This window comes from Bombyx mandarina, chromosome 06 (assembly GCF_030267445.1).
Source record: "Bombyx mandarina strain Sakado chromosome 06, ASM3026744v2".
Lineage (NCBI taxonomy): Eukaryota > Metazoa > Arthropoda > Insecta > Lepidoptera > Bombycidae > Bombyx > Bombyx mandarina.
The window spans coordinates 10423391-10448448 of record NC_143213.1 but is presented as its reverse complement, the minus strand read 5'-3'; the positions used below and the strand labels follow the sequence as shown (position 1 = coordinate 10448448).

General features: G+C 36.6%; 1 protein-coding gene, 1 long non-coding RNA gene and 1 pseudogene across 2 annotated transcripts in view; 2 read left to right on the top strand and 1 right to left on the bottom strand.

Annotated features, from left to right (window-relative positions):
• The window catches only part of LOC149502829 (uncharacterized), a 510125-nt gene that overhangs the window by 28810 nt on the left and 456257 nt on the right, over nucleotides 1-25058 (top strand). The window lies entirely within an intron of this gene.
• The window catches only part of Sol1 (CUB domain-containing protein Sol1), a 320961-nt gene that overhangs the window by 195831 nt on the left and 100072 nt on the right, over nucleotides 1-25058 (bottom strand). The window contains exon 3 of the mRNA XM_028179067.2: nucleotides 12589-12661. Within this exon, the coding sequence (XP_028034868.2) occupies nucleotides 12589-12661 (73 nt within the window). The remainder of the gene's footprint in view (nucleotides 1-12588; nucleotides 12662-25058) is intronic.
• On the top strand, nucleotides 15206-15295 carry LOC114246524 (U6 spliceosomal RNA; annotated as a pseudogene).

Sequence of the window (25058 nt, the reverse complement as noted above, 5' to 3'; positions counted from 1 at the left end):
GCGACAACGTTGCAATATCACCTCTTCTTTGAGACGGCGTGTGTTCTTGCCAGAACGCAGCCCTGGGATTTGCACACAACCAGGCGAACCGTATCCAGCCATGTATCATCTAATATCGGGAACATCAATCTCGGTGAATCGTTCTAGTCACCTAATCTTAGTTCACCAAGTTCTGCGGACAAAACCCTGGCCACAACTGCAGATTGACCACGGCTGCTTTGATCGTTAATTGAACTGGACTTGGCGTACTTGTAGGGCAGCGACAGACGGGTTCACGTAGGACAAGCCCAAAAATAATACGACACCAACTACTTATAGAATACTGAATATTAATAATAATAACTCTACCCCAACCGCATTAAGAAGATTTGTTCCAAAAATACAAGCCAAGGGTTCCACTGCTAACAAAACACTATCAAGCACCATTACGTCTCACGCCGCTTTATCAAAGTAATCTATTGACATTAATGCGAAGGAACCCCACTCGACTTGGCCCACGTAGAATTACACGCAACACTGACTTTTCGAAGGATGCTGTAAGGGTGCCCTTAAGTTCCTAATTGGGTTCATTGCCTCGCGGAAGGCTGAAGCCGTTTTAGGCATGTGTCAGATTTGCATCTTCAGTGTGGATAACATCGTGAAATACTATTATTAGAGCTAACTAGTATTTATCAAGAATCGTTGTGCCACGGGTTTTTTATTACTTAAATAAGTGGAGTAGCCACTTAATATCAGGAAGACGGTGAAAGTTACTATAAAAAAAAGTACAGAGAAGTCATGATTTTTTACTTATACGTTACAAATTTTATATAAATCGGCTATAATAATAAATTCAAAATTCTTAAATGCCACTCTTAAATCTCAATCTTTTATCGTAGTTTTATATTCCAATGGTCTTCAGGGAAGATATCTGGTATCAAACTAATTCCTAACTACTAATTAAACAAAAAACCGATTATACAAATGTTAGACATTAGCAAACATGATTAAGTACGACTCGTAAAAGCTGTTCCAGTTAAAATTCATTAGTAAGGAAGACCAGTTTATCGCTCCTTTATTTCTCTTTCATTGCCAGTTAATTGTAAAGTACGTAATACCCGTAAAATAGCTTCTTGCGCTGAAAGCATTACGGATTGTTCTATTTAATATTATTACGCCTTACAACATATTAGCGATTGAATTAATAAATTTTAAATCGCGATCAAAGATCGTCAGTTTTACTTATGTACGCTAGTGTTCACCACGAATATTGTGTGTACCTTGGTGAATATCTGGAATTCCTGATATGAACTATTCATTTCATTATTTTTTAGTAAATAATATTTTATAGTACGCTGTAAATTGTAATAGGTGTGTGGGTTAATTTCAATTAACAAAATCTAAAAAAACTAAAGAACTATTTCGCAAAACTATGAGTTTTCTTTTTAGTAATGTCAAAGTGTAATTGTTCTATTTTTGTGGAGCAGTAGAATTACTTTAACTTTTTCAATGAAAATTTATTCTTTTAAATTCATCGGTAATAAGCGTCTCACTATTGGATGGTATCAATAAAATTCCGACTAATCTTATGTATGATAATATGTAGTTAGGAAAAGTTAATGGCACATAAAATCTTCAGTCGCGTCTAAAGGGAATTCTAGGAATTTTGTTTATTGCTGTGTTTTTTGTTCATTCTTATATAAGTAACAATGTCAGATTTAAAATAATGTTTCAAAGATTGTTATTATTATCATTAATATTATCATTATTATCACAATCTTATCTTAGATTTATATTTATCTAAGTATTACGTGAGTATAGTTTGTTAGTTAAGTTTAGTGACTCCTGACTTCTGTAGCGTCGGTTCAACTTCTCGAGTCAGTGTATTTTATGTATTTTTTTACTAGCACATCAGTCTATACTATCTAGGGACCAATAAATATGCATTCGTTTCTTTAGGAAAACTAGTGATACAGTCAAAGGTTGACATTAAATCTAATTCGTAAATCTAAAACGATTTCGTTCAAAAAAATCATTCATTCGGATCAAATTTCCCGCTCTAAATATTCAGACGCGAAATTAGATTTAAAACTTTTGTACTGTAAAGGAACGAAAATCGTAAACCTAATAAAATTAAATACGATCGAATATGGCATTCAAAATAGAGCCTAATTAGATAATTATATTCCAAGTTAATTAAATTTCATGGGCTGAACATAATGACGAACATCTTGAGGGCCGTCTCGTTTTGTTTTCAATTAAAATTTTTAATTAGATTTCAATTGTAAGGAAACGTTAATTGTCGTCTTTGTAAAACGATAATTAGTCCTCCGCTCGCCTTAAAATTGTTAAAAGGAATAAAAATATAAAAAGTCAAGAAGAAAAATATCGGTGCCTTTTGTAATTTTTAACAAAGAAAACTAGATTAAGAAATGTTTAAACACTATTAGTCCATTACATTTACATTTACATTAGAATATTACATTACATTATTTTACTGCTGGTAGGACCTCTTGTGAGTCCGCACGGATAGGTACCACCACCCTGCCCATTTCTGCCGTGAAGCAGTAATGCGTTTCAGTTTGAAGTTTCGGGAAGCTGCTGAAACTATTCTGAGACCTTAGAACTCATATCTCAAGGTGGGTGGTGGCATTTACGTTGTAGATGTCTATGGGCTCCAGTAACCACGTAACACCAGGTGGGCTGTGAGCTCGTCCACCAACCTAGCAATAAAAAAAAAAAACTAAGCCCACAATAAAACTGTAGCTTTAAAAAGCTTTGATTAATCGACTATGTCAAGATCAGAGCTTTCTTGAACTACAATACTTTCGTAAGTATTCAATATTTTTCACTGTTCACTAAAATTATCTGATGTACCTTAATTAAATATTGATATCGACACAAAATACAATTTTAACAATTTTTACCCATGTGCTTAAGACAAAAAAATTTTGATTTGATTTGATTTGATTTTTAGTAGAGTCTTTTGGATTTCGAAAAATACGTTCATCAAATGAGCACATTTTGAAATCATTAATTTGCTAACGATAAATTACGGTAAGCAGCGGCTTGGGTCTGCCCCTAGAATTGCTGAAATCCATGGACGATGGTAACCACTCACCATCACCATCAGGTGGGCCGTATGCTCATCTGCCTATAAAGGCAATAAAAATAAATAAATAAAAAACACAAAACTGCGGCTATTACAACGAAATTCTCAAAATTATATATCATAAATTACGAGCGAGGATTATCCCAGTTTGGCAGGAGTCCATAAAAGCAAGAAGCTGTTGAATTTAGTCTATGACTTGGCATAGAGTGTCAGACAAGCCCTATTCTTGGAGCCAAGACAGTGCCTTGGGAACTTGGATGTAATGAAAACAGCAAATTTATTTGCTATGTCTTTTATTTGGTGTAATGCACAACAATAGTGTATACAAGAACTGTGATAAACAAAAAGTACCGTAAGGGAAAATGCTTCTGGCGCTTTAGTTTTTCATAGTTATGTTAATAGGCAGTAGATCCTAAGATCGATTTGAAGGGCTTACCGTCGCATATAGATACTTGAAATAGAGCCAAGAGAAAGAAAGACCCAAGAGAGAGCCGACCTGATGCCTACAATTGAAGACCCTTTTCAAACATTCTGTGAATATGGACGCTGCTTGTGGAACGTAGAAGAGATGAGGGATGGTATGTTTTAAAAAAAGATGCGTTAATGTCGCATTGAATGCCAACGTTCGCAACGATTCCAGTTGAAACAACTTGACTTTGCTCCGGCGATGTATGTGCGATGGTAAAATGAAGAAGATTATTTTTAGTTTACTTTCTACAATCCCTTCTTCTATGCTTTGATAATTATTATCAGTCCGGCTGTTAATCAGAAGACGCGGCCCTAAACCGAAGGTATGCAGCTTTATATCAGTCACGAAACATAGAAAACTGAAAAAGTTAACGGCCATACTATAAGCCTAACCCTAAAACAGTGAAAACGATGGAATGTGACCAAAAAAACTAAAATAAATGGTAGTAATAGGTATTGGGGATCAGAAAACAACCAAATATTTTTTGTTTAAATTAAAACTTCCTATTTTAAACACGATTCCTATTTTGGACGATCAACTTGTTCCCGCCGGCAATATTTTGACTGACATAGCTTTTTGCTTTTCAGATAGTATGTATTTTTAAGGCAATCAGATTTTTCGTTTCATTGAATAATAACCGTGTTCATGATGGTCACCTGATCCCAAACTAGAATTTCCTGTAATATGGGAACCAGGGACTTATATACGTACTTATTTATGTTTAGATATATCCATTAATAGATAATAAACACCCAGATAAAGAGCAAACAAAGACACACAATGTTTCCCTGATGTGGCTACCGAACCCACGATCTTCGAAGCAATCGAGTCAGTCATCCCTTTTAAACTTTAAAAAATATTTTTGCTTTCAGTATGTTTGGTTGTAACATTATAAGCTCTCATAGTACAATATTATGTAAAGTGCTCCTAGTTTAAAGGCAATTTCTCGCTGTGTATCGGATCCCTTATCGTTAATGGTCAGTCCTACCTCTGGGTAAGCCCATGAATTTTGGAAACGATCATTTTCTGCATTCCCTGTCATAGTCGTAGCGATTCAGATTCTGATAGAGTCGACATAATATGATTCATTGAGTAGGCATTAAAAGCCCTAAGATCAAAACTACGGTTCTACATATTTAGAAACTTTTAGTTCGTCGAACTGTAATTATTGTGTTTACATAACGACTAGAGGAAATAAATTACATTAGCCATATTGTATTAGAATTAGATTAGGAAAAAAAGGATTTTTTTATAGCTTAGATAGGTGATCGAACTTACAGCCCACCTAATAAATACTACCTACCATTAGCTACCGAAGCCTGTAGATGTCACAACTAAAATGCTATCCGTTTTGAGATAGATAAGGTCAAGATATAAATTTTAAAGAACAACGGCTGTCCCATTTTTTCAACGGAAAAGCATTACTGCTTCACGCCAGAAATAGGCAGAGTGGTGACATCTACCGATCCGGGTTCACAAGGCGCTCCAATAATTACGCAAAGTTTTGTTTTAACTAGTGGTCCCGTAGTAGTCGAAATATAATGAAATTATAAGTTAGAACATTATTATGATTCTGTTGTCAAAGGCTATTTATACTTCGACGATATAATCACAGACTTCGCCAAGACTACACTTTAGACAAATATTAATAAAGACCAACAATATTTAATCTATTTTCAATTTGACCATAGACTATAAGCAACAACAAAAATGTAATGTTTTTATTTATTGTATTAATGTATTATTTATGCATATTAAAAAAAAATTATCATTCCTATATCCTCCTTCTCTATATTATCTATAAGTGTGGGAAATTTCATACTCCACCGTCCACGCAATTTTCGTAAAAATGGGTACAAAGTTTTTGCTGCACGTTTATAGATTACACGATGCTATTCCTTAATCTTGGAATTAATTAGTGAATACATGTTAGGTACGTATTTCATAGAAAAGTAATGCAGCTGTCTACAGCGGGATTTGGGCACCGACACAGTCGTGCCACTCGGTACGAGTGTACTGATCGCCTTATCCTTTAGGCTACTGTTGGCGAGAAAGAGGAGGCAAGCAAGTGGTGTACGAATGAAATGATTGTTTTATTTCTCCTTCCAAATTATATTTTAAACTAGCTGACCCGGCAGACTTCGTAGTACCCCAATCGATAAATAAAAGACCTAAACTTTTGTATAAAATAAACTTAAAACAAACAAAAAGAATCCATCCGACGGGGGATACATCAAAAGGGAAAACAGAATTGTTATTTTTATTAAATTCCGAGCATTTTCATATTTATCTACCTTTTAAACCTTCAACCTTTTAAGCTTTTTCAAGACCTACAATGCAGAATAAAATCCAAGTTGTGAGCTACGCAATGGCGTATGCTCGGCAACACTAAAAAATTTAAATGAAGATCTCTCAAAAAACTACAGAACCATGTAATTTCAGGAACCGAGTATATAGGCAGTTACATAAAACCAACGATTACATCCTAAACACATAATCTAGTTCAATATTTAACAGGGCATTGTTTATTGACCGCGGGTCAGTTTGACATCCGGCACATGCCAACCCTTCATACATTATTCAGAGTCGCTCGCTCATCATACACGCTTATATCTAACGTTGACGATTACTTCATATGTATGTTATATAGTACAAGACTTTCTGCAATGTCAATACATTGAACATTCCGTATTTGTATAGGGTGTGTGAGAATGGTTAAGGATTCCTGAATTTTACGGTACAGCTAGAACACCCTGTATAATGTCCTACATGATATAGATACTAAATTAACACGTTTAGTTGTATATATGGTAATATTCGAGTTACGATCTAGTGGGACACGTGGTGCAACTAATTAAAAAAAACGATGCGTATAATTAATTGATATACTCAATCGATTACATAATACATAGTAACATCTTGAAATAAGTTAGAGTCCGTTTAAATTTCTATAGTTACTCCACCAAATGGACTCACAATGAATACGTGAGTTCAATAACACTATGAGTCCGTTAGTTTCGTACAACCAAATTTACTAAAGCATAAGAACTTCGAACTTGTTTAAGGAAAGTAGCCGCTCAACACAGATAAGCGACAATACGCACATTAACCGACTTCCGAAGTTCTGAAAACTAGAACAAAACGATTTACTAAAACTTAAACTGAATATAAATTTATACTTTATATTAGTTTAAAATTACTAAAACAATGTAACCGTTTCTTTTTTCGTGAGATTATGTTACGATCAACTGAAATAAACAAAGTTCTTTGTGTTGAAACATGGGAATACTTTACAGTTATTTTACAAGCTTTACAATAGAGATTTAGACCTCATCCATGTCTTGAAGCAGGCAGTATTCACGTATCTCATTGAACGCACCGGCCGAAGACACCCGCGGCGAGGAAAAGCTTCCGCGTAGCGCTCCCCGATCATTTCCGCGTTGGGCTTTTAAGCACCTGAACAAGGTACTGGCGGTGGAGGCGGCCGCAGTGGCCGCATGGGCGCCCATGCCCGCGCGTCTAGTGGACATGGAGTCGGAGGCCGACTGGTTCCTGGGTACGATGCGTCGCGTCTACGATGTTGCGATGTCCCGGGTCAGTGGTCGCGCTCCGCATGCCGGTGCGTATTGGTGGACGCCCGAGAGAGCGCTCCTTCGAGAGAAGTACGTGTGGGCACGCCGCCAAAGCGCCCATCACCGCCGTCGCCGCCTTCGCGATGTGGACTTCGCGGAGGCGGTGGCTGACTGACGTCAGAAGCAGGAGACACTCCGGCGAGCCATCCTCAAGCGGCCAAGTCTCAGAGCATGAAGATGCTGCTAGAGACGCTCGACCAGGATCCCTGGGGGCACCCGTATCAAACGGTCCGCAAGAAATTACGGCCGTGGGCGCCCCCGGTGACGGAGCGTCTCCAGCCTCGGCCCCCGAAACCCCCTACTCTAACCGGGTTCTGACCCCGGATGGAGATCGGACGTCGTGTCTAACAGTGCAGAGGAGTCTCTTAGTGCGGTAGAGCCCTAAAATTCCCACATAACCGGGCGCCCCCTAAGCGCGGGGACCTCGTAGGAGGCTCGGCCGCCGGCCCGAAAAAAAAGAGAAAACAGTATTCACGTTTTGGTATTGATGTCCTTCCGTAACCACTTAACACCAGGCGGACCGTGAGTTCCTTGAAATCGTTCAAATGGCCTATGCAATAAATAGAAGAAAAAAAAGCCATTATATTTTTTTCTGATCAAAACAAAGCCACACACAAGAACGACGGTTTTTATTACTGAACCGTAGAAAAAACGACCTCAAAAACAGCGCTGAATTATTTACAAAGAGCACTCGGCGCTTTTTACCGCACACCCTTGTTTCATACTATGAACATTAACCTGTTCAAAAGCCGAAACAGCTTCGGCGTGAATAAAACTTTTGTTTTTGGCACTGAAATGCATTCGATCCATTTCGTGGTGTTTTTATTGCTTTTGTGAGTGAACGAACTCACGGTCCACCTGGTATTAAGTAGCTACCGGAGCCCATAGACATTAACAATGTAAATGACGCCACTCACCTTGAAATATGAATTCAAAGTTTTTAAATTTGTGTATGTGGAATGTATTTTGCTCAAGAGACACTAAGCTTAAATTAAATAGTAATTTCGACGTATTCTGTTCAAATTAAGCTTGAATCAGTTTAGCAATCGACTGCTACTCACATCGGGGAGTGTTTATGCAAATCTGTGGTTCATTTGTAATTTAAAATTTCATCTATATTCACCAGTGGAGTATAGAATTGAAATATATTGTGGTCGTGATACTCTTGAAGTAACTTTGCATATAATTAGTATATTTTGAATTAATAAGAAGGAATGTATTGTTTTTTTTTTAAATAAATAAAACAATCGACAGTTTCATATTGGTCTGTTAAAATTGCCAATTATTTTATTCATAAGGCCTTATTTGGGTTAGAAGGATCTCGAATGGTCCAGAAACTTTTCCGCTTAACTGAAAGAATAACGACTAGTTTAACCCACCCGTACAATGTGTGAATGCAAATTTACCAACTTAAAATAATACTGCTATTTACAATCGGCAAATGCCGGCTGTAAGAGAACCATTTCTGAAGTCGAACCTCCACATAAACATCCGCTTAATTAAACCACAAACAATAATCACATCAACAAATTCGTATTTCATGAATCCAACTAAGTATTGGTAACATGGTTGTTTGTCTGATGCAAATGGAAGTTTTCTCAAGGAGGTGGGTCTGTCCACTTCTTTTTAATTAGGATTGAGGGATAACTGGTGGCTTGGAAGCCTTTCCGGTTTCACAAGGAAAGGTGGCCGAACAGGGGCTCATTCAGGATGTTGGGATTTGCCAACAGCTGCCGGAGCGCCTGTTGGCAAATCCCAAAAGCAAAACGAGACTGTCGACGATTTGCTACCAGAAGGTTCTTGGTTACTTTAGTCACATTGCTCGGCAGCTACCAGACAACCTTGAAAGATTGACTGTGGTGGGCAAGGTAGAAGGGAAAAGACCCGCCTGCCGGCCACCAAACCGTTGGTCAGATCAGATAACTGCGCTCACTGGACTCTCTGTTACGACTACCTTGAGAGAATCCCGGAAACCGAAGCAAATGGATGCTGATGGTACAAAGAGCCACGAAGGGCTTTCAGGGACACGACCTTCAGCAATGAAGTATTCGACTAAGAAGAAGAAGCCCGAGCGCCTCCAAATGAGACCTGGAAACTCAAGAGCAGCTGCTTCGCGAATAAATCTACTATCGGATCGAAATCGCGACCCGCTGAGAAGATCCGGCCTAGAAACTCAGCGGACTGATGTTTAGGTTAGGTTGCACGACGAACTCTTTGCCGGGTTCAACGAATAGGGTTACCGGGGTCAGCCAAAACTAGTGTTTTTGTATTATGAAATTTGTACGGACGCAAAATATCCACACAATCCAGAAGACAACAGGAATGGGCGATAAAGGGCGCTCTTCTCTTCCATAGATCCAAGGAATGGCCGAAAAAAGGGCACTATTCTCTTCCATACATCCACTTTGGACAGCACTAACTGTGCCTTCTCCGTGAATTTTTATTTTATTTTATTTATTTATTTATTTATTTGTGTACACACAGAAAACAAGACACAGTGCAGAGTAATAGGAAAATTATGTACAAAGGCACTGCTTATTTCTTTGAGAAATCTCTTCCAGCAGACCTGCGAGAGGATAATGAGAATAATAATAAAAAGTGATAAGTGTGTGTAGAACAAATAACACATAACTAAAATAACAAATACAACATGAGAATTATAGCACATACACATAGCAAATATTATAAGTAACACAGTAACACTTAAAAAACAAATTTTAATTGTTTTTTGTTTTTTAAATACGCACAAACGTATTTTTATTTTTTATTTTTATTAGCGTAATTCAGTTATTTGCGGTATATTTTCTATTCAGTATCTCTCTACCATAGACGTATCACATTCTAAATTGTAGCATGGTATACAAAAAAATATCAGTGAAAAAGATGTAAATAAATTTATTTTGTATTAAGAATCAGGAATCGCTACCACTGCATCTGTCTTTGGGTTAATACTAATAGATTTATTTTTGGAAACAATAAGTTCTGTAAATATGCTTATACCCATAGTCGTAAAGACGACCTCCTTGGAAACAAACAAACAAACAAGGCGTTCACGTTACGAAGGGATTTTCAGTTGTACGTACGTGGTCGTGATCGCTATCCTAGCTTAAATTGTAACTGTAAGCAATTTTGAACGCTATACCATAGGACTTAAGGAGATAAGATTGATTAGGTAAACACACGTATAAGGGACGAACCCCAAACCTTTGCAGACCCAACACTAGAATCGAGTGTGCAAACATCGACCAAATGGTAGGGAATGTCGATAAAGTTTTATCGATATCGATTAATATTGTCCTGCAAAACAAACTCGTAAAATATTTGCGTACAACGTATAAGGTATTTTTACTACTGGTGTAGGACCTCTTGTCAGTCCGCACGGGTAGGTACCACCGCCCCGCCTATTTCTGCCGTGAACCAGTAATGCGTTTCGGCTTGAAGGGTGGGGTAGCCGTTGTAACTATACTGAGACCTTAGAACTTATATCTCAAGGTGTGTGGCGCATTTACGTTGAAGATGTCTATGGGTTCCAGTAACCACTTAACACCAGGTGGGCTGTGAGCTCGTCCACACATCTAGGCAATAAAATAAAAAAATCTCTAGACGGGGTAGTCAAATCCACTACCCATCTGATGCGAAGCGTACAAAATCCATTCCATCCAGACATAATATTTATGAGCCTTAAAGATCACAAAGAAAAAAACAAGATTTTCTTACATAATTTAATTCTAAAAACAAGCAAGCTTTTTATTCTGCTCTAACAACATTAATAACTTTATAACACTACTAAAATCTCAGATATTGGAAACGAATTCACGTGTTTACACAGTAAACGTATTAAATAGTTACACGAACAATAAAAATACAAAGTCGATTTCCGGAAACGAAATGAGGGGAATATAATAAATATTTATTCATAATATTATGTTACTCGATCGACATAAAAAGGCACTTATCTCCACCAGGGCTCCATCAAATTGTAGGTACACAGGCTACGACAACACCAGGGAATATTGAATTGATTTAGGAGCACGACTCCATTACATATGCCTAATACTAAGCGCTCTAAGATTGTTTTATAACTACTAAACAAGACTTTATTTTTTACTAGCGACCCGCCCTCGCTTCGCTTCGGAAACTGTAATTTATTATTGATTTCTCCACTATTTAATGGATGTTATCATACAAATAAACCTTCTTCTTTAATCACTCTATCTATTAAAAAAAACCGCATCAAAATCCGTTGCGTAGTTTTAAAGATTTAAGCATACATATGGATATAGGGACAGAGAAAGCTACTTTGTTTTATACTATGTAGTGATTTATTGCTTAGGTGGGTGGACGATTTCACAACCCACCTGGTTTTGAGCGATTACCGGAGCCCATAGACATCTACAACATAAACGTCGCCACCTACCTTAAGATATAAGTTATAAGGTCTCAGTATAGTTAAAACACCTGCCCCACCCTTCAAACCCAAACGCATTACTGCCTCACAGCAGAAAAGGCAGGGTGGTGGTATCTATCCGTGTGGACTCACAAGAGGTCCTACCACCAGTAAAAATATTCAAAAGCGCCCGCTAAAATTTTATATATTTTCAGAAATCGACCGAGATAATTTAACAATTGAACATTTGAAGATGTGCTCTGTTTGTTCGTATCCTAAGCGTTCCTATTGCGTGTGAAGCTTTCGGCTCTAGACGGAAGTTTTCTGACATAGTACCACTAATGTAAGATTGGTGGCGAATGAGTTCCATCATTTATTTTTACTGGTGGTAGGACTCTTGTGAGTCCGCGCGGGTAGGTACCACCACCCTGCCTATTTCTGCCGTGAAGCAGTAATGCGTTTCGGTTTGAAGGCTGAGGCGGGGCAGCCATTGTAACTATACTTGAGATCTTAGAACTTATATCTCAAGGTGGGTGGCGCATTTACGTTGTAGATGTCTATGGGCTCCAGTAACCACTTAACACCAGGTAGGCTGTGAGCTCGTCCACTCATCTAAGCAATAAAATATATATATAGAAAACACGCGGTCCAATTGTAGGTATAAGACAATATTAACACGGTATATTAAAATAGTATGACTGAAGAGCATCCACTATAACTATCAACACATCCGGAAGTTCAAAAGTAATAAAAAAAAAAACAAAAAAAAAAACGCTTTTATAGAAAATCCCACTAAAAAATAGAAAATAAATTTTAATAAATTTGATTTAAAAATAGTGTAAGAAAAAATTATAATCTACTCATATCTGTTTATAAAATATTTATAACTATTGATACCATGCACCCATTGATGGTACGTATATAGCCATACGTGTGAAGCTAATAAAAGCGTATTAAAATCAAGAATGTTGATAAATAAATCCTATTTTTATTAGGTAATTTAACTTACTAGGATTGACGGCATGTCCTTCATCAACGACATTCATCGACAGATGTAGCAGCACCAGCAGTATCGCTGACAACTGAAACAAGATTAAGAAGACATTAGTCGAATTGTTTTTTTCTATTATCACTCAACTTTCGCTGTAACAATAACACCCAAAAATGGCTATTTCACGGCTGTAATATAACTCGTTACTGATTGCTTTTATTTATTTCAACTACCAAGTATATTTTATAATTATTACTAATTTGATACGAATGTTCCAATTGTTGTTTTTGCATGCTTTATATTAGCTTTATATAAAATTCAACAAAAAAATAGAAAATCAATTTTAATAAATTTAAATTGAAAATAGTGTAAAAAATATATTTTATTTTAAAATAAAGCGTAATTTTAAAGCGTTATTTTAAAATAAAAAAATAAAGCGACAGACGAAACGTTCCTTTGAACGGTACTCGTAATACTTGTATGACATCTAAGTGCCGTTTCACTTAAAGTTTGTCTTTAACTAGGGTCTTGTAATTATAATAATAATAATAATTTCTTTATTTACTACTAGCGACCCGCCCTCGCTTCGCTTCAGAAATATTAAAACACACATGAAACCAAAAAATAAAATAAAAATAAAAAATAAAAAAGTAGCCTATGTTCATCAGGGACAATGTCGGCTTCTAATGGAAAAATAATTTTTCAAATCGGTCCAGTAGTTTCGGAGCCTATTCGAAACAAACAAACAAACAAATCTTAGTATAGACATAAACTCTTAAATCATGAGCTAGAATACTATTTACATATTTAACAAACTGAGAGATTACGCAGATGGCATCAACAATATAAAATTAACCAATGATCCTCACACTAGGCATAGCCTGTATCGTGGGGACCAAAATGCGATTTACTATGTATATAATTGACCTCGAAACGACATCACTATTATTAATAATTATGACGCTCAAAAACATGCGTTACAAGATTTAACATATAAGATAATAAAAATTTTTGAGTAATAAAAATAAAACATCAAATAATTACACATATGTGGGGAGCGTAGACATAAACAATTATAAAATAAATTAATAAGGAAAAATAAACAAAAAGATACAAAATTGATAAATCTACTGCTATTTCTTGCTTTTAATTAAGTTCTCTGTGTCCATATAGTTCAATGTAAGCAACCATTTTTTCACTAGTGGTTTAGCTTGCCTAACCGTTTTGTGTTTTAGGTTTTCAATTATAGGATAAACGTAAGATAATATTATACATAACATGGCTTATACACATTATTCTTCCTATTCGTACACTCTTGACAGAGTGGTCGTGGTCATGCATCAGTCGGATCCTGCGATATCGTTGCTCTCGCGATGCGACGCTATGTGTCGGTGTTTTGCAGAGCGAGAGCAATCGTTTATGTTAGAGTGAGTCACAGATTTTATGAGGTCGATCCATCGTATTGGAGTCGTTGGAGATCGTCTGCGAGATCTTTTGCCCTCGCCTTTCCCTTGCACCACCAACCGCTCAATGGAGACTACGAGTGATGTGCCCGAAGAACTTGAGGATTCGTAATTGGACTGTTGACGATAGTCTCTCCTTGATGTTGAGCTCTTTCAGGATCGAAACGTTGGTACGGTGCGTGGTCCACGGAATTCTGAGGAGACGTCTCCAACACCACCTTTCCAGTGCTTCAATCTTACGACGGTCTCGCATCCTCAGCGTCCACGTCTCAGCCCCATACAGAAAGATCGGAAAGACCAGGCATCTCATTAACCGAACTTTTGTGTTTTTGGTTATTCTGCGGTCTCTCCAAATCTTTATTAGCCTTTCAACTGAGGATCTAACGGTAACGGTGCAACCGTACATATACACATTATATGAGAATCCTTTTTACCGTGCAGCAAAAGCGCATTCAGCCACAGGGCTCTTTTCGAGAACATTATAACACGTATCATCCGACTTTAAAATTAGCTCCCCTTTACGATGCTTGAGTTAGATGTCGGAGTGCTATGTGATGGTTTTTTTCAAACGATTTTAGGCGAGCGATAGGTAGTGCGGTTGCGATACGCTTCTGGCGTTACTGATGACCATGAACTACGATGACCACATATTGTCGGGTGGCATTACGCTCAGCTGCCTAAAAATACAGCAAAATCTTTTACTGTTAACAGTGTACCTTGAGGGTCCGAACGCATGGCTACTTTCACCCCGCTTATTTCTGCCGTAATGCGTTTTGGTTTGAATGGAGGACCAGTCGTACTATAAAACAGTGACTTAAAACTCGTCCCAATATGGGCGGCGGCATTGACGTTGTTACTGTCTATGAGCTCCAGTAGCCACTTAATACCAGTTGGGTCGTGAGCCCGTCCACCCTATAGAGCAATAGAGAGCTTGGGATAATGAGCTTTACGTTAAGAAATAAGCCCAGCTGACCTCGCAGGAAATGAAAAGGAAATTTCAGAATAATTGAAAATAGTAGTTAGTGCTTACACAAGCTCGAACCACGAAACCAGTTGGTATACAAGTGTAGTGGTACAGGTCCCAGTAATTGCTTAACATAAAGTGTAAATAAGTAAAAAAGTAATCCTAACAGACGATCGTACAATAAATTATAGTACCTTAAAGTATCAAATCAATTCCGCAGTGCATATACTCAAATTGGAAGGATACAAAGAAAATTAGCATGGATGACACGCTCAACCGTGAAGCATTCCACATTTTTTGGGGGCTTATGAAAGATGCTTATATCATTTTCCCCCCTACCTATTCGCTAGTAGCCTAAGAGGCTATTCCAGCTATGCCCGGACGGATAGGTGAGCTCACGGGCTCGACCAAAGAGAATTTGTTAAAACTAGCCCTAACAAGAGCAGTGCTTCACAGAATCTACCACCATATAGAAATCGCGACCCACTGAGCAGATGCGGTGAGAAACTCAGTGGGCTCGGCTTACATCCAAAAGTGAATAGATATAAGACTAAAGATGACGAGCATATCGAAATCTTAAAATTTCTTATCCAAACATTGCAATATTTATTCAAATTAAGTAGGATGAAATATAGGGTTATAACTTAAAGAACGCTTCGTTAGCGAAGCTTATACTTAACTTTTATAAAGATGAACAGTTCGTATTAATCTTTTTGTCATTATTATCGTGCCACCAGGTACTGTTTATTGATGGCACCTCTTCGGGTGACGTCAGTTACGTTAATAGCCATTAATACTTCTAAATTAATGTGAAATTCGTTGGAATTATAATTAATTAATAATTCAAAATAACAGACTTTGTATTCGTCAGTTTGAGTATTTCGCTTAAATGAAATTCCGGCGGCAGTATATTACTGTAACTGTTGAGCCTCAAGAATAAAAGCCTCAAAGAATAAAAATGTACTAAAGAAAACATGAAACAAACAAATGAATGAATTCGCGGTCACACTTCTAAAAAAGCAGCGTACAATTTCATAACGACCTTCTTTACAACTCTTGGTTACAATCGTTTAAAAACCTACAGAAATTGTTTGCGCCTACTCCAGTTTTACTGGTGGTAGGACCTCTTGTGAGTCCGCGCGGGTAGGTACCACCACCCTGCCTATTTCTGCCGTGAAGCAGTAACGCGTTTCGGTTGGAAGGGTGGGGCAGCCGTTGTAACTATACTTGAGACCTTAGAACTTATATCTCAAGGTGGGTGGCGCATTTACGTTCTGGATATATATGGGCTTCAGTAACCACTTAACACCAGGTGGGCTGCGAGTTCGTCCATCCATCTAAGTAATAAAAAAAAAGTTCAGAGTACATGGAGTAACCTTCCAGAAAAAAAAAATACTAAGGCACCAACACGAAGCTCCTTCAATAACACACTTGAACTTAGAACGTTTCAGGTCTGAAAAACACGTATCAGAGAAAACACTTAGTCCGTTTATTAAGTTACTCATTAGGAAAATTATTAAATTGTTGTAATTATCATCACGTGTACATTTAAACTTAATTAAAACCTGAAATTTAGTTGAGGTTCTAATTCAAGCTGTACCTACATGAAAAATAAATACGTACGTAAGAATTAATCTAGGAATCCGTAACTCAGCTTCCGTAAAACATTCTCGAAACGGAAAATAAATTTTATCTTTTCCGTTTCGACTCCACACTAGTTCTAAAACAAACTTCGGAAAAGCGCGCTTAAAATTCCGCTCGCGGGCGGGCGAAATTTCAGTTTTATTTTGTCTAAACTAAAAACGTTCAAAGTTTAGGATTTTTACATGCTAACTCGTTTAAAAGCGATTACGTTCATCTATCAAACGGCACACAAATAAAATACACGGCTTTCGATTTGATGGTTGGGAAAAGCGTGTTTTAGTTTCGTTCTAATAGCGAAATATGATTTTTAACCGCTTATCACTACATAGTATAAAACAAAGACGCTTTCTCTGTCCCTATATCTGTCTGTCCTTAAGTATGCTTAAATCTTTAAAACTACGCAACGGATTTTGATGCGGTTTTTTTAATAGATAGAGTGATTGAAGAGGAATGTTTATATGTATAATAACATCCATTAAATAGTGGAGAATTAATCAATAATAAATTACAGTTTCTGAAGCGAAGCGAGAATTACTAGTAGGATATAAATGACACTTATTTAAAATTGTTCGTAAACATTGCTTGAATTGTGGCTTTATCAAAGCTACGTATGCTACAACTGTTGCGGATATTATAATTAATATGCTGCAAATATCGTAATATCATATGGTAGGCAGCGGCTTAGCTTTGCCCTGGCATTAATGAAGTCCATGTGTGACGGTAACCACTCACCATCAGGTACGCTCGTCCGCCTATAAGGGCAATAAAAAAAATCAGGTCATTAATGAAGAAGGATATGTAAGTAATAAGTTATACGATGGGTTAAAAATACAGGATATATACTAGATACACATAAATACTAATACTAAATATCAACTGCTACTATTAATAATTTTTAAACGAGGCATCAGGAATATACCTGTGCCAATTAACAAGAGCGCTTGTTCCTTTTTGAGTCATCTTAATGAGCGTGGATTTTGTTAGAAGATACCACGCAAAGAAATAGGGTTGACATTCAACAAATATTTGTATTTTTTTTTTCTTTAACATGTTTGAACCCTTGCCGATTTTTATTGAAAACAATCAGATGGGAATTCTTTTATCATTCTATCTTATTATTTTGTTTCAGATTCGTCATTGGTCTTCCGAGTGTGATGGTTTTCTTGCTTGAAATCTGCATCATTTAGCACGCGATCAGGCAGTGACCATCTTTCAACGGGTAGTAGAAGTAGAAGGATATCAGAGGCCAATACTTTTATCCAGTAAGATGACAGCGTAGGAGTCCGTCTGAGATTGTTTCCCATGGATGGGAACTTCAGCTCAAGGTACTATTTTAAAAACACTGTTAGTTCATTATCAGTGCCATAAAATGTCAAAGTCTAGAAATAATCTTATGACAAAGTGGGTACTTAGCTCAATATAACAATGACAGTAAATAACATCTTAATCGTCCGTGTTCACGAAAACTGTAAAGAATTCATAACAACGGAAATCATATCATACCAATGAAAAAACGCAAGATTAAACCGTAAAAGTGTAACAGTTTTAGATTTAGGTTTTAGTAGTACGATGAAATAAAAATAAAACTGTTTATCTTGCTCTAGCACGCACAAGATAATAATTATTACGTTTGGCTCTACACGGTGCCTTTGTTAATTAAACCTAACCTCTATATCATTTACGTGATGAATTTATTCTTGTTGATATTATTATGACATACAATGTGACTGTGACTCCAAGGCATACGCAATTTGGCTATAATTATATCGAAGAAAACAACGCAGTTCGCTTTTATAACTCTCTTATTCTTTGTCTCCATCTTATCCCATTAGGTGGGGTCGGCACAGCGATTTTTTCTATTCCATTCTCCGCTATTAGCTGTCATCTCAACACTCACTCCTTTTTCTTTCATAACGTCATTCACACACTCCATCCATGTCTTCTTCGGTCGACCTCTTCCCCCTCTACCTTGCACTACCATTTCCATACATTATCTCCTAATCACATGCATCTCCTCTCTACGCATCACATGTCCATACTACGCTATACCTATACGTGGCTAAAAGCCTCGTTACCAGAACATAAAATCTTCAATTAAAAAAGTTATACATTTCAGTTACAACATATAAAAAAAAATATAAATTTTCACACTTTAGCTCAAAGACAGATTTGATAAACTTGGTTTATTGCGAGTAACTAAGAAACTTCTTCGAGAAGGCTTTGTAATTTGCAAACGATTTCAATTAAGTCAAATGCAGTTTTAATCCTGATTAAAAATGGCAACCGAAATACTGGAAGTGTCTTGTATTAATCTCAGGACTTACAGCAGACAGAGTTAAATGGGGGATATAAATACAATCTTTATTACAGTTTTCAGTGAGAACTACTTAAGAAGCTGCGGATGTAATAAATTTTAGTCCGAAATCTAGGAAATTATTTAGGTACTGACTTTGTACAACAACAATTTTTGGAACGAAGTTCCTTATGGGACGATGCGGATGGGTACCCTAACCGGGAAAAACGTCCGTAACGTAAGATTTTTATTATTTATGTATAGTATAGCTATACAGTGTCTAATTAGTCTACGTGATGACAGTTATTATTATTATTCAAATAAATAGCTGTTTCTTTGTATATTATTATTATATATTTTTTATAAATCATTATGAGTAAAATAAAGTTGATAATTTTGTAAAGTACTTTTTTATTTATTTTTATCAATAAATAAATCATAGTAAAAAATGTATACCCGAATAATTATTTTCTTTATACCTCGTATAGAACTTAAAATTAATATTTTTATAATAAGGAACTTCGTTCCTATCCGGTGTCTCACCGACACCACACATCTTTTTTTTTTTTGATGAATCAGATAACTCTGCCTACTACTGGTGTTAAGTGGTCACCGGACACATCTACAGAAATTGGTCCATTTCGAAATTATGATTGTATAAGAGCTGGCCCACGCTTCAAATCAGAGCGCTTTACTACTTTGCAACAGAAAGTTTTTTTAAAGGCCCCTATCGTTATCGTATAGCCGTTTGAATCTTCGTTCTCACTACTCACATGTAGTCTAACAAAATGCCCTCCCAGTAAAATAAAATAAAAAATATCTGATTTTTATAACACTATGTACGTTATTCTTAATTGTGGAATTCGTTGGTGAGCATTGTATTAGATACGCATTTACTATGAATACTTGTGTGCAAGAATTTAATCCCGAAATAATCGAATAACTTGACGCGAGTGTACTATGTCTCATAATGCCTTAGGCCGGCTTACAAGTTTTTTCACGATCAATTTTAATTTTGTTTGTTACAGAAAATTTCAAAATCGAATAAAAACTTCACAAATGAATGTAATTTATAATTCTTGGCAGCACATTACTTCAAACTCTCAACATCGTTAGAAGCAGTCTTCAATCACTATCACTTCTTAAAGTTTCCGTTCGTAATAACTTCCAATATATATTGTAAGATCAACGGAAACCTAAATCTAAACTATTGAACATTACATTAAAAAAAAAATGTTTTGACTGCCGAAAATATATGTATCCAAATTGCGCGGTCGCAAAAGAAATACAAAATTATTCATGAACGCAAATTAAAAACCTCGAGCATATTAAGAAGCCCGAAACTAATAAAATAATATCGTCCCAATTCTCTAGGGACGTAAGTTTCAATTTTATTTAAATTAAGCCAATAATTATTATGAATGGAAACTAAAACATTTTGATAAGCTATATTCATTAATGATATTTAAAAGAAAACTTAAATTAAATGAGCATAAGAATGTTGAAAGCTCTGTGAAATGTTCCAAAAGCCCGCTAAATCTGAAATTAAAATAGTGATTTGATTTTTTTGAATTTTTCGTCATAATTAAAAAGATTAAATAGGCAGTAATAATATCAAATATTCTTCTTCTCCATCGCTCCCTCATTGCTGAGGATCGTGACTCCGTTTTAGCTTGTCGACTGTCAGCCTCCATCGGTTCCGGTCAGAATATCAAATATAAACGTCATTTATTAACACAATGATAGCTTTGAATTTTCACATTTTGTGGATATGGTTATAACAGAAACACAAACATATTTTGAAATAACATTTAATAAGAAAATATTGATGAAGTTTTAATAAAATTCGTGATAAAAGTATAAAATTCCCGTTTTTTTTTGTTTTTGTTTTTGTAAACCGAACGTTTCTAAAGAAACTGCAATAAAGAACTGCATTTGCAAAATTTGATCAAGTTTTGTTGATTCTGCAAATAAACTTTTTTTTGTAAGTCCATTCAGTATAGTTGAAACCTGACATTTTACCACTGACCTCGTTTTGACGTAGATCAAAACATCAGATCAATCCGTCGTAAACAGTCTCCGAGCGTAGCCTATAAACCCACTTTTACAATTCAGAAACAGAACATTTTTCTACAAACCAAGAACACGGTTTCAACAATTGCCTCGGAACGTAGACGACCAAGTCTCTTGGGACATCGAAGGCCACTCAACGAAGGTACTTTTTGAACGATGTTAGTCTAGGGAACAATTTCACGCAACCTTGACACTGCTATGAAGCAACTTTGATTAGCAGCTTTGGATTGATAGCAATCTTTGTATTCTTATTTTCAATTATAAGTATAAGCCCAAAGGCGTGATAAAACCGTGAAATTTGAAGAGAAAATCTCAACTGCTTTGTTACTGGCTCGGCGAAATCTCGACACAGATTGTCGTTTAATCCTACGAAAGCATTACAATGCGACGTAAGACTATCAAAAGAGAAGTCGATTTATCATCTTTTGTTTGATAAAATCTTGACACGAATATAAATGGCATGCAATCGGTGCACGATGAATCAGTTCAAATGGGTAAATACGAGGAAGAGGATCCCTTCGAACGAGGGAACATCAGTCGAATGGGCTTGTTTATCTAAACAACTGTAAAGGCACTATCTCCCGCAAATTGGCGGCGGGCTAGAAAGATTGTAACCATTCGTTAAAATCAAGACCAAACTCGGCTATCTAACAAAATGAAATGTTGCTGCGGCTTTAAATTATTGTGGGGTTTTAAGTTTTTTGTTGTCCTACGAAGGCTGGGGAACTTACGTCTTAGATGATGGTTATTTGTTGCCGTCGCTGGTGAACTATAGAATGGGATGTAGGGCGAAATTTAAAAGTACTATTTTCGAAGACAGATGATTCGATTTGGAATTTGAATACAAAAATCATAGAAGTGATGTAGCAGTCTGGGACAATAAAACACAAAGAGATAAATAATCTATTGAGAAATAACTGTATCAGATTTTTTTTATATTGCTTAGATGGGTGGACAAGGTCACGGCCCACTTATGTTAAGTGGTTACCGGAGTCCATAGACACCTACAACGTAAATGCAGCCACCCACTTTGAAACATGAGTTTTGAGTGTCAGTTTTTGGTACCTGTCTCCGGGATTCGAACACCGGCACAGCTGTATCTTGTACTTGGTAGTAATGTACCGAGCGTCTTATCTTTTAGGTCCCGACGACTATAACAATCCTAATTGCGAATTTGAATCATGTACCTTTGATCTCTATCTTCTTGAATAGAGCCTTAAAACGGCTTATTATTAAACACTAAAGCTTACTGTATAACAATAAGCCGCTTAAATTAACCAGCCTTAATGAGCCTTTTCAGACGCGCTTAGTGATTAAAAGGATATCGATTTTAATGGTTGAAATTTAATGTTTTCTCTTTAATGATTCTCGAATGACTTCAACTAAAAGGATTACATTCTTATTTTATTTCATTAAAGTTGGTTTTCTTTTTTATTAAAAATTTTCAATATTCGTGATCTTGTTACAGGAATATAACAATCGTGCAATAAAAATCAAACCCGCAAAATTATAATTTGCGTAATCACTGGTGGTAGGACCTCTTGGGAGTGCGCACGGGTAGGTACCACCGCTCCGTCTAATTCTGCCGTGAAGCAGTAATACGTTTCGGTTTGAAGGGTGGGGCAGCCGTTGTAACTATACTTATATCTCGAGGTGAGTGGCGCATTTACGTTGTAGATGTCTATGGGCTCCAGTAACCACTTAACACCAGGTGGGCGTCCATCCGCCAAGAGAAAGTTTAAATTTTGTTAGACGCAATATTGTCACAAACGTTCACGTTGTAGTAAGTGAACTATTATTATTATTATTATAACGTGAATTTTATATACAATTTGCGAACTAAATCCGACGTTCGTGCGGTCAGCTCCTAAACGTACTAGCGGCTACACCAACACCCGTCAACCGAGAAAGGTCTAATGGTGATTAAAATAAAGGTTCAATCCGCAACAGAGGAGCGTACGAGATCATTTGTTAGTACATACTGGATATAAAAGGGATTCCGCCGAGCGTTCTGACACGTGATATCCTATTATTTTCTGGTTTACTGTGGACAACGAGATAAAAACGGACTAATGGTGAGCGATTGTGTTTGTGCCGTGACGCCGCCAATAAATATGGCACCGTTTTTCCTATTTTTATGTATTTACTTGTAACATTGTCATTAAATTAGAAGGCATATAGGCTCAGTTTCCAAGCGTAATAAGTCAAAAGCATTTAGTTCTGCTTTCAGAAAGTTATATGACTCAAAGTGGAGTTATTAATTCGTTAGCATGGTATCGGTATGGTTTGAGAGGACTTCTTAAAAATAGTTCGATGAAATGTGTAAAAAAGAATATGCGAGAGAACAGTGCGAGTGTAAAAAATGACGTATGATAGGCTTCATGGAAAAGACATGCTGTGCCGACAGTACAATAAGCGCCAACAGAAGAAGAAGTTCTTTTTACTGGTGGTAGGACCTCTTGTAAGTCCGCACGGGTAGTTACCACCACCCCGCCTATTTCTGCTGTGAAGCAGTAATTCGTTTCAGCTTGAAGGGCGGGGCAGCTGTTGTAACTATACTGAGACCTTAAAACTCATAGCTCAAGGTGGGTGGCGGCATTTACGTTGTAGATGTCTATGGGCTCCAGTAACTACTTAACACCAGGTGGGCTGTGTCGTCAACCACCTAAGCAATAAAAATAAATAAAAAATGAAGTTAACGGTATGACGTATAGGAAACTCGCTTGGGTAGGTATCACCAGCCTGCCTAGTTCTGGTGAAAATCATTTATTCGAGTTTGAGGAGAAGAGACAATTAAAATATACCATTGTGACTTCACTAGCACATCTCCAGGTGTTTGGTTTAGACTTTCATTTAACGTAACGCTTTAAAAAGAGCTCTAAAAAGAGGACACTACAAGACGCCTACAGGCATTCGAGATGTGGGGCTACCATTGCATGTTACGCATAAGTTGGCAAAGTGGACGGAAAGAGACGTGCTGGGCGAAGAAAGAAGTCATGGCTACGGAATATCCGGAAGTGGACCGATATCGCCTCCGTCGAACAGCTGTTCCGGCTGGCTACTGATAGAAATGAATACAGGAAGCTAACCTTCAGGATTGAAGAGGCACTGGAAAAAGAAGAAGATTCAATGAATTCGTTCAATGAAATTCTCGTGTATTTTTAATATTTGTTGTAAATTCGTCGACGCTATTTGCGCTTAAAACTAAAAATTCTAACAAACTTAAAGAAGCAAAGTATTAAATAGTTTCTCTCCGAGAGTCGAGCGTGTGGCCCGTCTCATATTTATCACTGTCTGTCAGCTCAGAGCGCTACAGCAAAAACTGTATGTAAGATCTTCAACTTTAGATACACGAGTGTTCGTGAAGTCAGAACCATAACTTGCAGCCGCTAATTCGTTTTCTAAGAATACTTAATGCTGTGTATTTAGAGATCATTTTGAGTACTGATTTGAGATAAGCGTGGATATTATGTAGGCACCACCGTTCTACTTATACTGGACTTGTACAACAGTTTCTTCAATATAATACGTTTGAGAAATTAATATTGGTTATTTTATCGTCAATTATCAAATTTCAACCATAAGTACCTCAAGATTAAGATTAAGTTTGTGTATAATATTTTTTTTGCATTGTGTTTGAAAAGCACACACAAAAAAAGACAATCAAATAATAAACAAAACAGAAATTTTTATTTAATTATTTCGTCTTTTCCTATTTATTTACCGAAGCAGAGGCATTAGCGTTCTTTTACGACCATATGAATATGGCTTCGTTTAACTTGAGCAAATTGAGATAAAATTAATTGTAACTTGTCGTAGTATATGGTGATCGAGAGTGTGAAGTCTGTCTCGCTCTGGCGTGGACAATTTTTTTTTTAAATGTAATTTACCAAATCCTAGGCTCGGCACAATATTAAGATTACAATCTAGCTCAATAAGGCTAATAAGTAATTTTAATTTAACCTAAACTACTATTTTAACTAATGTCTCTGAGATTTGAGTCCACTGACCTTACTCAGTTTTTATTAAGGCTAAACACTTTGTTCATGTG